This window comes from Chlamydotis macqueenii, chromosome 7, assembly GCF_036417535.1.
Source record: "Chlamydotis macqueenii isolate bChlMac1 chromosome 7, bChlMac1.mat, whole genome shotgun sequence".
Lineage (NCBI taxonomy): Eukaryota > Metazoa > Chordata > Aves > Otidiformes > Otididae > Chlamydotis > Chlamydotis macqueenii.
In genome coordinates this window covers 13914829-13932291 of record NC_141562.1, presented here as the reverse complement: position 1 = coordinate 13932291, position 17463 = coordinate 13914829, and the positions used below count along the sequence as shown (strand labels likewise).

Here is a 17463-nt window from a genome sequence, read left to right as displayed (position 1 = left end):
GAAGGGCGGGGTGCTGGAGACAGGTTGGGAGTGGGTCCCGCTCCCGTTTGCCCTCCTTCTCCTCAGCGGGAGGCATCTGTCTGCATATTTATTTTTATCTCACATCTGCTGGCATCGTAACAAAGATTTAATGATATGCCAGAGTTTTGTCACCAGTTCTTTTTTTTTTTTTTTTTTTCTGTAGCGAGCGAAACTTCATCGCTGGCTGCTAGAGAGAATCAAAAGCTTTAAAAATGAAAAAAAACGGTGGCTCGTGTAGAAAGCTCACCTGTTAGTAACAAGCCGTCATCTGACTGCATTTCCTTTATTTTTCTGGACAACAAAGATAGGATTTGATCTTTTTGCCTGTCAGTGCGCACAATTAATCTTCGTTATGGAAAAATAGCCGAGAGGGACGTGCAGAAGAGTGCCATAAATGGGCCAAATGCTGAAAATGCAGAACCACGGTCCGTCTTGAGCTGGCCTGGTGCAGGGCTTTCCGATGGCATCTCCCTGGGACGTGTCCTCTGCCTGTTAGTTACCATCAAACGCAAAACCCAGCCAGTCCTGCTTCTACAGATGTTTTGCTCCATCGTTTAGATGATGGGCCGCGTCTTTTTGAGGAATAAAGACATCAGCCTCCTGCTGAGGAATATCTCCAGCCCATTTGACCCCAAAAACGGCAAGAGGATTTTAAAGGCGTACTTATGCTTTTTCAAGCAGATGGTCTGAAATTCCTGACCGTGTCCTGCCTGGGCGTGAACATTGAAAATGAGACTCCTTCTCCTGGAGGACTGTTGATATGGGATGTCTGCATCCCACAGCCTTGCCAGAGTTTGGGGTTTTGGGCTTGAATTTGAGCTTGAGAAAAAAAAAGATGCGCTATCCAGAGCACATCTTACAGGTCTGCATCCTTTGACCTGCCTGCTGTAGGGGACACGTCTGGTAGTGCCGTGCTTTGCTCCTCTGCCCACCTATGTGTTTGCTGGTGCCCACTGCCCATCACTGAGGGTCGCAGCCCCTCAGATGCTTTGGTGTAGATGCCAGTGGCTGTTTTCCAGGGGCTGGCCAGACCTTTGTCCGTAGCCAATATGGATTTTGCTATCCTGGCCGATGAAGGGACCCGGTCAGCAAAGCTGTAAAATAAGGATAAAAACACAGTAATCGCCAAGGCAGAGCTCAGGCGGTGTCTGCAGGGGCTAGAGCTGACAGCACCAAAGCTGGTGACCTCCGCATCCCTCCGGGCAGCTTCTCCTTTGGAAGGACGAGGAGATGAACTCCCTTCAAAGCCTGCTTTGGGGCTATTGTATGAAATACAATGCCGGGGAAATCAAGCTCTCCTCTTTCATAGCCCGTGCAACCCCATAATCATGGATGACCGGAGCGGATTTGCATGTTAAAAGGAGCGGCTAGGGGCATTTAAAAAGAAGAGGAAACATATTCATCAAGTCCAGCTTGATCCATATGAATATTATTATTCCTGGGAACAATATATCCCGGACCTCATTGGTGCCACCCCGCGTCTGCTCTGTCACTGCCTCTCCCCTCCTCCCCCTATGAATGGTTAATTCGTAATGCTCTTCATCCTGATACTGATACCCCGGTCTCTCCAGAAAGGAATTTGAGAAGGCAGTTTTTAGAGCATATGGACCGCGGCGGTCGAAGCGGTGCCGGGCAACAGTGAGCAGAGGGCTGGGGGATGCTCCGGGATACTCCCAGCTGATGATGGCTTGGGGAGTCCAAAGAGGGATGGCTGTGGCCTCTCCATCACTGAGAGACCTTAAGGATGGCAATGATTTAGATGTAGCACAGTGGCAGGTTTCTCTTTCGAGGTCCCTCCTAGCCATATCTTTTATGCTTTTATGATTGCTGATCACAAAAAAACTTGAAGGTGCTTTAAAAAATAATCCTTAGGCCGTGCCCTGCCTGGCTTTCTTTAGCAGCTTGATTTAGAGAGGTGGGAAAAAAAAAAAAAGAAAGCAAATGAAAGATCTAGGTGGGAACTGCAACCTCTCACACCTCGGCAGAAGTGACGCTGGAGGAAGGGAAGTGGAATTTTGCTTCAGCCCAAGGCCAACTTAGATGTCAGAGCATCCCTGCCGTGCCGGGTGGCTGGGTGCAAGGGCAGGGGGGTGTGAGGGTGCGAGAGCACGCTGTGTGTGCTCAGCGTGGCTTTGGGACCCTCAAGGTGAGCTGTGGGACATGTCCCAGGTTCCTCGCTCTGCCTGACAAAGCTCACAGCAAATCCAGCTGCCTGCCTTGGAGGCAAGTTTTGCTGGGGGCAATTCAGGTACTTTGGTTCTTTTCTGGTGCCATCACCCAGTATGAAACTGGTTAAATCAGATCTCCAAGTGTGGAGCCTTGGTTTCTCATGCTTTCTGGTGGTGGTGGTGGGCTGTGAGAGCCTTGTGGTGGTTCGCCGTGCACTTTCTGGATCCCAAAAAACCCGAAAAGGGTTCAGTTTGCTCCACTTTGGCCAAGGATTTGCAGGAGGAGCTCCACTTGGAAGCAGTGCCCCGTCTTCTAAGCTCTGCCTCTCCTCAAGTCTCCTGTCCACCTTCTCAGCACTTCATGACACTTCTCTATGAGCTGAGGAGGAATAATGTCATAGGAGTGAGGTTAACAACAAAACTCAGAGGCCTGGGAAGAGGTTTGCAGAAATAAATCTGTGTTATCTCAACTGGCTGTAACCAGCCGCTGCCACATCTCGCTTCTGACCGCTGCTGTCTCCACTTTCAAGTTTTAGCTCTTTGTCAACCTTAACGTGGCCGTGAATGTGTTGCAGACGTACGGACTTGGCCAGAGCGGTCACGGTCTGTGCCCGAGTCCCCAGCAAAGCCGTTTTCCTTGCGCTCTATGCTTCTGCCTTCAGAGAGACAAGAATATGCATTTAAGATTTGCATAGGAACATGCAGCTGTGCCACCAAAAATGGATAATTGTTCTCCCTGCTGGGAAGTTAAACAATAAGAAGTGCCAAACTGCATTTGCCATTGCTGATTTTGTGCACTCAGCTGCGTATTTTATGCATGTAGATTAGTTCCAGATTTATGACGATTCAACTGTTAATGCCTGCGTTCATCGGGCCAGGTTGTAGTTGCTGTGGAAACTCTAACTTTGAATTTTACGTAAAATTCTGTGTTGCATTTAGTGCCCTTTTTTTTTTTTTTTTTTTTCTTTTTTTTTCCCCCAGGCTCTCTTATATTTAATGCCTTGTGGTGAAAACAGAGAGGGAGTCAGCGCTGAAAATAAAAGTGCCTTTGGGCAGAAAACAAGTTTCAGCAAAGAGTAATTTTTCTGGAAAGTTGTGATGTCTGGGAAAATAGGGGTTTGTGATAGAGAGTCATCTTGACCACAGCTGTATAACTGTTATTATAAGTGTGTAACAACCATTATCGCTGCCGCAACACTGTCATAAAGAAAACAGCTGTATAACTTATAAATGTCCTGAAAATACAGGGCTGAACTTCTTGGGTCTCTAGATATTCCTTCTGGTGGGCACAAGGAAATGGCCGACGCGTTTTTGATGGGAAAATAGGCCGGTGTACAATTTTACGGCTGTATATTTTTTATTTCCAGAATACTCCAGTGGGCACTCCGATTTTCATAGTGAACGCCACAGACCCGGACCAGGGGGCAGGTGGCAGCGTGCTTTACTCCTTCCAACCTCCTTCCAATTTCTTCGCCATCGACAGTGGCCGTGGCATTGTGTCGGTGATACGGGAGCTGGACTATGAAGTTACTCAGGCGTACCAGCTCCAGGTCAACGCGACGGTGAGTCTTCTCCTGTCTGCTGCAAGGGAGGAGATGTTTTCTGGAGGGGTTGCAATGGGGAGGGAGTATCTTCTGAGGCACATCCAGCATTTTTCCACTTAGAAGGGTATTATAGTGATGCGGTGCATGGATAGTTCCAAATGTCTGCTGCACAGCTCGTGGAGCACAACTGTTCCTCTCCAACAGCCCTGTACACTTGTTGGGTGCTTGTGTGCCAAGGTGAGCAGATCCCTTCGTGAGGAAAGCCAGTACAGGGCATACAGGCCATGAAATCCTCTGGTCTTGTTCCTTGTGCATCATGGCTTGTTACAGGTGGGATGACCACCTGAGGTGGATTCACCCCTTGAGTCTCATTCAGTGAAAGATGAGCTCAGATATCATGAGTTAAATTTTTGGTGGACAGAGGAGAAACCAAGGTCCTGACTACAGTCAATAGCACCGTACTGGTAGGGGACCCCTAGGAGATGTGTGTCCAGGTAGCCACCATGGCAAATTCATGCCCCACGTCAATGGGAAGTGTCTTTCTTGGTGTCAAATCTAGCAAGAGCTTGATAAGGAAGAATGTGAAGGAGGAGCACCACCCAGGCAGGTGCTCTGGATGATGGCTCCTTTCCCATCTCAGATGCAACAAAGGATGGTAAGATTCACCCCTATAATACACCCAACCAACTCTGCATTCATAAGGGGGGGAAGCCCTTCCTGACCCCTCCAGGCAGCTGGCTAGAGCTCTTGAAGCATGTGATTTAATCAAGATCATTGTCTTGATGCGGAGCCGCAAATGTCATCGGGACATGGAGGGCCGTGCAGGGCTGCGTTGCTCTCCACAGCCGCGGAGGCTGGGCATTCGCGCACTGCGGGGCCACAGGCAAACAGCTCAACCTTTCCGCCCGATCCTTATGTGTTCGGGGCTGTGGAATTTTCCTAACATGTACCTCATTTAATTTTAAATACTTCAGTCATAAGAGACCGTGCCTGTTGTTCAGTTCTTTCCCAGTCTCTGTTGCCAACACACTTTCCCAGGACACACTGTTGAAGTATCTAGTGGGTTACAAAACATGGGACCAAACACAAGCCCTTCCTGTGCTTTTCTTTCCCATTCCTAATTCTGGTTTTCTCAAGGATCTATGGATGCCACCTTGGTCCATTCAGCTCCATCTCACTCTGTATCCTCGGTGCAGTTACCAGAAAAGAGAAAATGGGCGCACTTCTGGTGCTTGCTACCTAATACGCTCCTGGCTTTGAGTGATTTCCGGCTCAGGGAGTTCAAAGATTTAAATATGAAGTCTCTGAACCGGGCTTGATTGCAGCTGTAGGACTTGGCTCGGTCACAGGGCGCTGGTGTTTTCTAGTGGAAAGGCAATGAGAAACCTTGGGGCAAAGCTCAGCCTGGGAAGGAGGACAAGCGTCGCGCCAGCGTAGCAGGAGCTGGAAGAGCAAACACAATCTCTTGCCTGCCTGATGAAGAGTTTGCGTGATCCAGAGTGGGACCTGGGGTGATGGTGAGTTTGGGGTGGCTGCAAGAAGAGCCGTGGAGCCTTGGTTCAAGGCAGGAGCCATTTCATCCCAGGGGTGTAGGCAGAAAGGGACTGGGAAGGGCAGCATGGGAGACAGTACGTGAGGGAACTTGAAGTGTGCTTGCTTTTCCAGAGGGGGAGTCCAATTTAAGAGAGGAAGGGGAGAGAAAAAAAAAAACATTATCTGAAGAAAAGAAAGGCTTCAACCTGATAACGCTAACAGCAGAGTGTGAGTCAGAAATAAGCATCCATCCAGGCCGTAAACGCTGAGGCCTGCAGGTTAAGAGGATAATGTACAAGCGGTGTTGTTGAATACGGTTTAAATTAACATTAATCTTCTGGCAATCAGTCCTCGCCGCTGTTCAGAGCTATTTTGCAGAAGTGTGCGGTAACCTCTAATGGTCGCCTTTCACCACGGTGCTTGATCAGGGGGTAAGGAGAGGTTTGTTTCCTTCCCTCCGCATGCTATCTCTTTGCTCTTTCTCTTCTAGCAAAGGGCTGCGGGCATTGGGGTCGCTTTTGAGCACCCATGGGTGTTCTCCAGCAGGAGAACCCGTGGCAGCAGGGCAGTGCTGGGACAAGCTGGTGGCAGCCTGTCCTGCTGGAAGAAGGGTCTTGCTCCGGGAAAGCATTTGTGGCTCCATCCTGATGGGTTGAGATGGGGTGCGAGGGAGATCGTGCTTCTGCTCAGAGCATCCCTGCAGCTCTGGAGGCAGCTTGGCTTGCCTAGAAAGGCAGCTCTTGGTTATCCCCATCCTTCCAGTCCTCCTGCAAGGCAGGAGGGAGAGGTTTGCAGTTTGTCGGAGCCAAAACCATCAGTCCCAACCGAAAGAAGATTGCTACCGCAAGGATGTGTTCTGCTGTTGGGGTTTCTACTCCACCTTCTGTGTGAGAGCTGAGGCACCCTGAGAACCCAGAAGCAGCACTTGGTGTACCCTCTGCCAAAGCTCAGAGCAGCAAATACAGAAAAGAACAAAGCTGCGACTGCAATGCAGCCGCGCAGGGTTATGCGGAACAGAGGAAAGGCGAGGGAGCTGCTGGGCTTTGCCGTGTTCCAGCTGATGGAGCCCAAGCTGTGCGGAGGCAGCGGCGCTGGGGGCTGTGAGATGCTCTGCTGGGATGTGCTGGTATGAAACGTCCGCTGGCAACCACATCTGGGTCTCACAGGATGGAGGTGCCCTAGGCTGTATCTGCGTTATGAGGGAATTTATATTTTGAAGTGTATGTTGAACATCGTTGGTTCTTTTCCACCCAACATGTGATGAAAGCTAAATTGGTGCTTGCTCTATTTTAAAGGGGCAATGCTGGAATGAAATTCTTATTGTATCTCAGCTTAAAGGGAGGTACAGTGGACAATAATTCTTGAAAAAGAAATGATTGCCTGGACTATTTAGGAATTTTGTCCCAAGTACTTAATATATGGTTGAATAATTCTACTTTTCTGATAGAAATCCTTTCTCTCCCCCTCAACTCTTGGTTTTTGGTTTTGTTTTTTTTTTTTTTTTATTCAAGGACCAAGATAAAAGCAAGCCGCTCTCTACTCTGGCCAACCTGGCAATCACCATCACAGACGTGCAGGACATGGACCCCATCTTTATCAACCTGCCCTACAGCACAAACATCTATGAGAACTCGCCTCCGGTAAGGGCTGCTGCTTCGCTCCCATGTCCATGACCGCGGTGTTGTGCCGGGGAGGAGCCGAGGGAGGATGGGGCAGGGTATGAGACAGAAAGCACAAGGTATCCCAAAAGAGCTGGAGGAGAACAACTTTGCAGAGATGTTTGTCCTTCTGTCCTTCCTTCCGTCACAAGTTTTTGTTGCTCTGCCTTGATGTTTTCAGCTTGGGTGCAAAGAGGAGCCTTGTTTCCATGCTGAATCATGAGATTCAACTGGCATGCAAAGAGAGGCAAACCTTTTGAACAACATGTTCAAGCCAGCTCCAAAACATTTTGCCCCTTTTTTAAAAAATGGAGCCTAAGCAAGGAGGTTTAGGAAGCCTGAAACCCAAATAAAATGTTTTCTGAAATAATTTTTTCTTAAATTTTAAAAAGACTTTCTGTTGTTCTTAGCACACAGTCACCCCGTTTCCTCCCCACAGCATATATACATGCCATTTCTAATAGAGAAGTTTAAAAAAAGATGTAAACGTTCCTGAAATGAGGCAGTTTTGAAAATGCCAGAATCATCAGCCATTTCAGCACTTCGAGCGTTTTCCCTCAGGTTTTGCCAAATTGATTCAATCATTTTAGTTCTTCTGAAACTCGGTTTGTCAGCAAACTCACTGTTTGTGGAAAACGTCTCTCAGTCTCTAAATACAGCAGGGCTTTTTTTTTCCCCCCACAGCAGACAGCGGGGAGCGTGCGACCTGTTAGCTGTGGTCCCAGCAAGGGTGCCCAGGACCTTCAGTCCAAGCACCGACCCTCCTCAGCAGCATCCACCTTCTCAAGGCACAGCTGTGCACCCCATCGCTTTTTCTATAGGGCACATATTTTTGTATATGGATGGAAAAACCTTTGGTTTGGGTTGTAAGGGACCTTTAAAGGTCATCTAGTCCAACCCCCAAATCATAGAGTGGTAGGCATCCATACTCCACGTGCATCCTGTAACGTCTCTGGTGCACTGGATCTGAAACACCTGATGGCTCAGTTGATGCAGCCATAGAGGGAACTCCAGCTCGCTTGAGTTTATGCCATTTTATTCACTTTGGAGCAAAGCGCTGGCTCTGACAGCACAGAGGGTGCTGGATCAATAGGGCTGAGTCCTACTGTCACAAATCCTGCGGTCAGACAGCCCATTACCTGTCTGCCAGCCCAAAGATGGCCAAAAAATGGCTTCATGAATTACTTTAGTGAAGTGAAAGTTTCAATGCGTTTTAATGCTGTGGAGATTAAGGAGTATTTCTGTGGTGGGCAGAATGATCTGCAGGGAAGAAAAAACACTACTTAGATCACTCTTAACTGGGGGGAAAAAGCCTTAGATGAAATTATAGAAATGGAAGTCCTATGAGTATTAAAAATTATGGGCTGCACCACCTTCATGGAGTGACCTGGTTCCAGGGAAGGAGATCTCTCTCAAATTCATGATGTATGCTGGAACTCAGCAATCTCTTCTTGTTGATACACCGATGTGCATCACAGTTATTCCCAGAATGTACACTGTTTGCAGCAGCCAGTAATTGTTGTGGAACCTGAAACAGGGAATGAATGAAGGAGTGCTCACCAAGCTGTTAGCTGTTTTCTGGCAGGTTTAGAGATTTTAGTTTCTCTTGGCCCCATGTAGCAACTCCGAAGGCATTGAGATATACAAGATGGATAGGTGCCACCAGAGACAGGGTGAAAAAGACAACTGCTGAATGTGGGCAGTACTTTGAGTGGTATTGCTTTATGATTTGGACCCAAAGTTGCATCCTTCCTTCCTGGGAGAAATCTCTGCTACTGCAACAAGGATGTGGTTGTCTTCTCATCAACTCCGCCCTACCACCTGAGGAAGCCAGTTGCACATGCAACATGGAAACCGTCGCCGTGCAGAATGGCTTGGCTACCAAAAGGATAATAGTAAATTTGGGTGAGGAGTCTGGGCTTGGCCAACTTCTGTCCAAAAGAAGGTTTCCGGGTCAAGCCAACGGCTGCAGTGCATTGGTGGGTGATGCTTGCCCTGCCGTCGGGCTCAGCAGGTCAAAGTGTGCTTGGAACATCTCACCCCAGCCCCAGATCTCCAGAGCAGAGTCTTGGTGCTGCTCCGTGCACCCGCTCTCCGTCTCTCTTGCCTCTCTTTTTATCTGCGGTGCACAGCATGTCTGTGTTCCTCTATCAATGTATCAGGCGAGTATACCTCATCTGAAGTGTATACATTACCTAATAAAATCCTTCTTATTTGGGATTATTGCATCAAATTTTAATTTCCTCACTCGAGCAACAGCATGTCAGCCAGCCCGTCAGTGAAGAGCCGATAGAAGGTGAAAAGAGTGGATAAACTGCAGCAAATTACCGCAAACAGATCTCTATCAGCCCTTTGACTGGAATTGACTGGAATTAAGAAGTGAGAAATAGGATTTTTTTTTGCCGTGGCAGCTTTCTGAGGCGCTCCCTCCTCCTCCTGCTGCAACGCCGGGCCGCGCTTTGCCTTTCAAGTCCCTAATCCTGTAAGAGAAGAAGAAGAAGAAAAAGGGATGGAGGGGCACGAGAGGGGAGACAAGTCCCATTGTAGCTCTTATTTTTTTTCAAACTGGGATGCGGTGGCATAATTTAGAAGTGTTCTGGGCACGTGCTTATTTGGACACTGAGAAGAAAGAAATTTCTTACCAGGCGAAGGAAGAGGACCCAGTAGGGAGAGACTTTGCTTGTCCCTTGGAGGTGGTGTATCTTCTTTCTTGATGCTGTTTATCATCCTGGCATGCCTCAGATGGCTCTCCCAGGGCACCCGAGTGCCCCAAAGCTGTCTGCAGCTGTGGCAAAGCTTGGTGGCCTTGTATTTTTTTTTTTTTTTTTTTTTTTTTTTGTCCTCAGAGTCTGTGAGTGTCTGTGGACTGGATAACATCGTTGACGTTCTCCAGATAACTTAGTAGGGGCTGAGAAGAGGAGCCATTTCCCCTTGCAGAGACGCTGGTGGTCTGATGAGCCCCTACTTTCAGACCTCAGCTGGTGTGTGGTCCAGGCAGCATCGCAGCTTCACTTTGGGGGTGAAGAGACAAGATGAGGCCTGTGAAAGTGTGCTTTATCCTGCAGGGAAGCACACGAAGGCAAGAGAGGGAACAAACCCCACTGGTGCTTGGTCCTGCCACCAGCAGTTCTATTCCCTTGCAGTAGCATGGTACAGATATGTGCCAAATACCATTAAAACAGTTTTAATTCTTCAGCACCATCCCCATTCCTCTTCAAAAACTCCTTGGGTTAAAAAAATAATGTAGAATCAGTGCTATTTTTGCCCTAGAGTCTCAATAGCTCCAAGTTAATTCTTTCTTACAATATTTCCAGCCCATCAGTGTGAGCACTTTATTAAAAGCTCAGGGTTTTATTAAAAAAGGATTGGTTTACCCCTGCTCCTCTTCAAAAAACCCTCAGATTTTGTTTAGATAATGTGACATTCTTTATTTTCTTTGCCTTTTTTTAAAGCATGGGCTTTTCCAGATTATTACTTTTCTAAACCTTCTTCCTCCTTCCCTAGAGGGAGAGGGTTATTCTGTTCGAGTGCGTCGGTCTGTGCCTACCAGTCGAGTCCATTCTTTGCAGCCACTGTTGTCTGTGGTAGGCAGGTGAGTTGTTAGTTGCTTTAAGAAATGTCAGGAATATTTGGGAGTTTCCAAGAGACGCAGGTTCACAGCACAAATACCTGGGATGAGCCCTGAGCAGAGCTGTTGGTGCTGGGTTTTCCGCTTCCACTTGGAAGCCGTGCCAGATGTATTTGGCTAGCGATGGTGGGAGGGTGCCCTCCAGTTTCAGGGTGCAACTGGTTGCCTATGGGAGCCAGAGGACGGCATCTCCAAGGGTCTAGGTCTAGGTCTTGTTGTGCCAAGACCTAGATAGCCAAAAGAATAGTGTCCTGGTCTGGTAGGATTTTAAAAGAGAAATTGGAAATTGTTGAGATGTGGTTGGTGAGAGGTCAATCTTTGCCATCGTGGGATGGCTGTGATCAAGGATTTGGTTTGGTGTTTGGGTGTTTTCCCACTTCTAGTCTCTCCTCTCTGGTTAGTTATCTTTGCTGGTATGGTGGGCAAGATGCTTCAGGATCATCACAGGTACTAAAGATGAGTATAGCCTGTGTGTTGTGTCGTTTTTTACATCACATCATCTCTCCATCTCACTCGGACACGTGCTGAATGGGAACACTCATTTCTGTTGACCGTGCTGAGTGATTGTGCTTCGAGGCCATCTCCATCCATTGTTACCGCTCACTACAAAACCAGAAATTGCCACTGGCAACACGGATAGACATTATGCCTATCTCGTGGCCCTTGTTCAGCCTTCTCCCCAGAAGCATCAAGACTGGTCCTAAACGCTGTGTCAAGGACAGGAGCTGGGATCTGCCAGTCTTGTGGATATTGGAAGCCTCTTGGCAGGAGGGATGGAAACCAGATGGGCTACAAAGAGGTGCCCAGGTCCCTGCCCCTGGTGTGGTTCCAGGAGACGGCATCCAGGAATGGCAAGCAGCTCAGCCCCACTCTGGCACTTGTTTCTCGGTCACTGGTGAAGTGTGACCCATCCCCGGGATGGGCTGGTGAAGGAGCTCCTAGAGAAGGAGGAGACACGCAGGGCTGCAAGAGGAACAGAGACACACCCAGTCTCAGAAAACAGCAGCATGGAAGCCATCATCATGGACTTGCCAAGGACCAGGTGAACCTTACTAGCAGCCCTCCTTCTTGGGATCAGATACATGGATGATTTCTTACCTACGGACATCTCTATGGCACGTGCTGCTGAGATATCTGGATTGAGACTCCCCCTCCTCCCCTCCCAAACTTTCCTGACTGCAACATCTGCACTCATCCTTTTATCTTTCCCACCAGCCCTTCCCCTTGGCCTCTTCAGGAGGGACCTTCCCCGCAGATAAAGCGGCCCAGGTGTCGGCGGACTGATTTGCTGTTCCTCAGCCATGGTGGGTGAGCCCTACCTTCTCCCTTTGAAATGTGCCGCACAGCAGGAGACACTTATTTTTCCATTCCCTCACTTTTTGACAGGCGATGAGCGAGATGTCAGATGGACCAAGGGCCTTCACCCACCGCCCTAGCCACAGAGGAGCTGCCGCTCCTTTCCCACTTTTCTTGTGCTTTTTAGCTACTTTGTTCCTTTGGAAAGGACAGTTATTGTCAGTGATTTAGAGGCTCTCCGGTGGCTGCTGAGCCTCACCAGCCAAGTACTGCTCAAAGGCCAGTGACCTGGGATTTATGGCTAATGTTCTCGGTTAATAACGTGGATTTACTTAAGGAGTCTATTGAAACGCCCTCGGAGATGAAGCGAGGGAATGGTCTGCCTGGCCTCGTGAGCCTTCTTTATGGCCAGCCAGCAGCAAAGCATCTCCATCGAGCCCACAGCAGCACAGCTCTGAAAGCCAGGGACGACAGCAAGCCCCCGCTTTCCACCGGTGATGTTTCTGCAGGAGCTTTCCCTTTGGCCTTCAGATGATGGATTGCAGGGCAAACGCCACGCTGCTGTCCCGCTGTGCTCCCTCGTTAGATATGCAAACGTCTCTGTTGACATTTTCCTTTGAGGGCAACAAAAAAAAAAAAAAAAAAATTGCTCCTTTTCCCACTGCTAATAAAGCAATGAAAACAAGAACAGCTGAGTTGTAAATTTTTTCACACTACATTAATTACGTGCATGTGCTTGTGTTTGTATTCACATGGGCTCACTGCAGTGCGGCGGGGGAGGTACGGCTTATGGCGTTGACGTAAGTGCACAATGTTTTTATTTAAAAGAACTAAACAAGAATTTTGGGTCAGTCTTACATTCTTCTGCTCGGTGTTTCAGTTAGAGGGCGTGCCGGTCCTGCCCTCGGCATTGCCAGCTCCATCCTGGGGTGGGTTAGCGGAGTTCTGGAGCTTGCACAGGTGTTGAGTGGTGTGCCGGGAACTGCCCTGAGAAGCGGGGTTGGGACTTTTCCATGGTTTACCTTGTCCTCGGACAGGTTTTCCTAAGCACATGGCTGACGGTAAGAGGTGCGGTGCCTCGGCAACCTCTACTCTTGCTGCCCTGCCCCGGGAGCTCCAGCGATGCTCGGCTGGGATGGCTGTAACGTGCGTCTCCTCTCTATCCCCAGGGTACCACTGTTCGGATGATAACGGCCATCGACCAGGATAAGGGCCGTCCCCGGGGCATCGGCTACACCATCGTCTCGGGTAAGTTGTGAGGGGGATGTGATGGGGAGCTCAGAAACCTGCGAAGAGCAGGTGGTGGTGCAGGTCTTGGTGGTGGTGCAGTGGTTATTGTTTAGGGAGAGAATGGGTCTGATCAGGGGCTGAAGGGCTCCTAGCAGTTTCCACAACCATGACAGCCTCTGTGCTGAGGGCTGGCTTCTCGAGGGATCGCCAGAGCTTCACAGGGGGGTTGGATCGGTGAGGGTGCAGGGCGAGAATGAGACTTAATTAGGGTGGTGGAGACTTCCTGGCTTCTAACAGCCATTTGGATTAATCCTGCCTTCACAGACCGGCTCTGAAGCCCAAGAAACCTCTCCCAGGGTGCGTGGGTAGCTTGCTGAAACTGCTGTTACCGGGCAATGCTTGGCTCCTCTGGGCCTGTAGCTTGGGGACCTCCCTTTGGGAGGAAGCTCTACCAGGTTGGTTTGACTGGCTGTGAGAAAAAAATGACCGTGTTGGTTTACAAGAGAATTAAGTTTCAAATAAAGGCCTGTCTGAGGTGTCTGGATCTGAATCCTACTCACCATGCTGTTGGTTTTGGGGAGACCCTCCTTGCAGCCCCACAAGCTCAAATCTCTTTTGTCCACCTCTTCTGATGGCAAAAGCCGGGGCAGTCTGGGTAGGCGTTTCCAGATAAAACATAGTTGCTTTTTGGAAAGGCCAATTCTGGGGGGTGGGCCTGCCTCGTTTAAGATGACTTGAGGTCAGTGAGCCTGTGCCGTATCTGAGGCAGACATTGGTGCTCGCTGGGTTGTACTTGGACACTGCTTTTGCGAGGCTGCGCCTCAGGGTTGGGTTAACCCAGGAGTGAGGGACTGACTAGGGGTGTCTGGGGTGTAACTCTGTTTCTGGCATTGGTTTTGAGGGGATCTTCGTAGCAAGAAGCCTCAACGGTGCCTGCTCTCTTCGCTGTTCGCGCTCTTCGGGTGCTGGCTGGCAGCTCCTTTGAGCTACACGTGCGGAAATAATTTCCCAGCTTGGGTTCCTTAAAGCCCAGCCGTTTCAAATGCTATTTTAATCAACTTCTAGGGTCAAGGTGATTTCACCCTGACTTTCAAGTCCGTTGATCCTGACTGCGAGCATCCAGGTCAGTCTGCCTTTGAAGATGCAAGGACTATTTATTCCTCTAATTCCCTCTGCAGTTTATTCTAATGTTCCCCCGCCACAAATTATATGAGAGATTCCCCCAGATCGCCTGTATCTGTCTGGGCAAAGTGCAGCAAGGCTTCCTTTTGACTGATGGGGGCTTCTTTTTAGCTGGAGACTGGACTGAAACCTCGAGTTCATTTTGCAGCTGCTGCTGAACTACCCCGAGGATGGGAAAAGCCTTCAGCTCAAAGCCTGAACATGATCAGCAGATGGGAAATCACCCTTGTCCCATTTGTAGACACTCCTTCAGGCATCTGCTGGTGGCCATGGACCCTTTTGCTGACCCAGTAGGTTTCTAATTTTCCCTTGTCAGCACCGGCGCAATACAAACAGGCTCTGGGTTTCCAAGAGCCTGTATTTGACGTCTCAAACCTACAGAAATGACCATGCAATCTATAGAGGGTTAATTTGCTAAATGCACCCACCCGCTCACGGTCACGTCAGGCTTTCTCCTCATCAGATGGTCACAGCGGCTCTACTGAGTCAAGGAAACCAAACCTTGGACCCTGGATTTTTTATTTTTACCTGTTTTTACCTTTTTACCTATTCATGCTCTTACTTTCACATCTTTATTTGGTTTTCCTGCAAAAAAATAGCCATGATATCCCCTTTTGCGCATCCATCACTCCGTGCCAGGGTAGCCATTCCGGCCGGGAGGAAGGGATGGTGGAAGGGAGCCAGGGATGCTCAGGCAGCCTGGTGACAGCGGGGTGCGGTGTGACAGGCAGGCAGATCGGCGCAAACATCCTCGCATCCGCTTGCGTACGCCAAGAGTTTAATCTCTGCCCCCGGTCCCGCCTGGCGGGGGGCAGCTCTCATATCGGAGAATCAGGCAGAACACATCAAAGAGTGATTAAACTGCTTTGCCTTTTTTTTTTTTTTTTTTTTTTTTTTTTTTTTTTTTTTTTTCCCCCCCCCAAATATGAGAATTGCAGAGTGTTTTTGTAACTGGCCAAGAGTCCTCCTCCTGTTGGCACCAGCGTCTTGCAGAGCGGTGGTGCTGGGAAGGATCAGCCTGTGGAGGGACCAAGGGATGACTGGAGACACCTGTGGTCACCTCCTGCCTCCTCCCCATCCTCACCCTGCCTTCAGCTTCAGGCAGAGATTTCCAAAACCCCCGAAGCCGGGCTTCAGGACCCTCTGCTTCCACTTCAAGTTGAGTTTGTTGCCAGAGCTGGAGTTTGCCAGCTCCATGCGGCTGCTGGATTGCGGCCGAGGTGCGTGACTGAGGGCAAATTTTAAAGAAAACATGGTCATGGGGCAAACATTTTTCTTTCTGAAGTCAGTAGGAGTGTGGTTCCTCCGCTGTACTCAGTGCATTCTCTTATACTTACCACAATTTGCCTCTTGCTTTTGAAAGAAGGTGTTACCTGCTGATATCTGAGAGTCCAGACATGGGAACCAGCCAGTGCCGTGACTCCAAATTCCTGCTCACTGAAGGCAAGCGATTTCTTTTTTTTTTTAATTTTTTTTTTTTTTTTTTTTTGGCAGGCAGGTACAGCCTAATTAACTTGTCATTATCCTCAATCATGATGGTAAAGGTCAGCGAGCAGATTTTGTGCCTGAGCTGGTAAATTTTTATGGCAATTTTGCAAAAAAACCAGCCTAACATATGGGAATGGAGGAAGCAAATTAAATTAGAAACCGACCGTAAGCAAAAGTGAAAATGGCTGGTGGAGGTAGTAATTACACCTGGCTCTTCAGCTCGCTTCCACGTGGTGCAATGATGCTGTTCCCGATCCACGGCGGGGATGGGCGATGCTTTTCCCAGGCTTTTGGGCACAGGGCTTGCACGTAGCTGGGCTGATTCTACTGGCTGCTGTTGAATATACGGCAGCAAGAAAGCTGAAAAGCAACCTAGCCATTTATCACCCCTTTGGTATTAATATCGAAAGCATCGCTATGATTTGGAGGCCGAGGGTAAAAATTAATTTGAAATTGCCGGTGTCCTACTCGGCTTCAGCCCTCGGGTAGCTGCGCCTCGGGATATACTGCAGCGGCTCTTATTTATAAGGCTCTCTCCAGCGCAAGGTCTTCCCGTGACAGGAAAACAATAAAACCAAAAGATTAACCATAACCACATAAAATAAGACTTGAGGTCTAACTTCATGCCGCCAGCTTACAAAGTTGTTAAGCCTGAAATGACGGAGGATCTCACTGGGTCGCAGCTTTGGCTGGCTGTCCTCTCCAGGCAGGTATTTCCACCTCTTACTGGGAAAAGCCCCACCTCTTCCTTCCAATTAGCGTTTTAACCCCATGAAGACATGGACTTTTTCATCCTGTGCTTTGCAAGGAGTGGGGTCACAGCCCTAAAAAAAAAAAGCCATTTGAAAAAAAAAACCAAAAAAAACCCAAAAAAAAAACCCAAAAAAACCCCAAACGAATAAAGACCGTGTAATTCAAGCCTCTTGTGCCGACAGGCTGTTTGGTGCCGGGGCTCCCATCACTCCGATTTCCCAGTCACTTTGACAAGTCGGAGATGCTCAGCTGCTGAGGTCAGGGCTCCGCTTGAAGGACAGATAATTAATCCAGCAAAGTAATCCACGGCTCCCTTTTGGCAGATTTATGGAGATAGCCTCTGTACCGGGGACTCTGCCTCATCATCTTTCATTTCCCAGGCAAAGCCAGTGACTTGTTGTATAACACGACCTGTTCTAGATAAGACTTTTCATTTAGGGGAACTCTCTGCTCTAACAGCGATTGATTTTTCCCGGTGGAAATCGGAGGGCCCCGGGTCAGGCCTGCAGACGGCACTGTGTTTTCACATTTGCCGCTGCTGCGCGTCGCCTGGGGCGCGGGGAATCCTTTAGCTCTTTAAGAGAAGGACGTTTATTGTGAATTAAATGGCCATTTATTTAATGGGCAGGAGGGGACTTTGGCCAACAAACTCTTGTTAGGAAAATGTATCGTACGATCACAGCCTCGGCTTTGCTGACTCGCAGCGAACTTTGGGTTTCGTTGATTTCCAGGAAAGTCAGGAGGCTTCACGTCTCCTGGTGTGATGTGAAGGCAACCTGTGTCGCTTGGGCAGGCATCGAAGGGTTAAACCAGAGGAAAGGGTCCCTGAAAAGGGGTGCTCTGAAGGTCGTCTCAGCCTGCCTGACACATTTCAGGTGCGGTGATGGATGGGCGATGGGAGATTGCACAAGGGCGATCCATATGTCCTTCCCGAGGCTTGGGAAGTCCTGCAGGAGAGAGGG

At 49.0% G+C, this 17463-nt stretch overlaps 1 protein-coding gene across 1 annotated transcript in view; it reads left to right on the top strand.

Annotated features, from left to right (window-relative positions):
• The window catches only part of CDH23 (cadherin related 23), a 171658-nt gene that overhangs the window by 66104 nt on the left and 88091 nt on the right, over positions 1-17463 (top strand). Inside the window, exons 6-8 of the mRNA XM_086752377.1 lie at positions 3557-3751; positions 6778-6906; positions 13018-13096. Of these exons, the coding sequence (XP_086608503.1) occupies positions 3557-3751; positions 6778-6906; positions 13018-13096 (403 nt within the window). The remainder of the gene's footprint in view (positions 1-3556; positions 3752-6777; positions 6907-13017; positions 13097-17463) is intronic.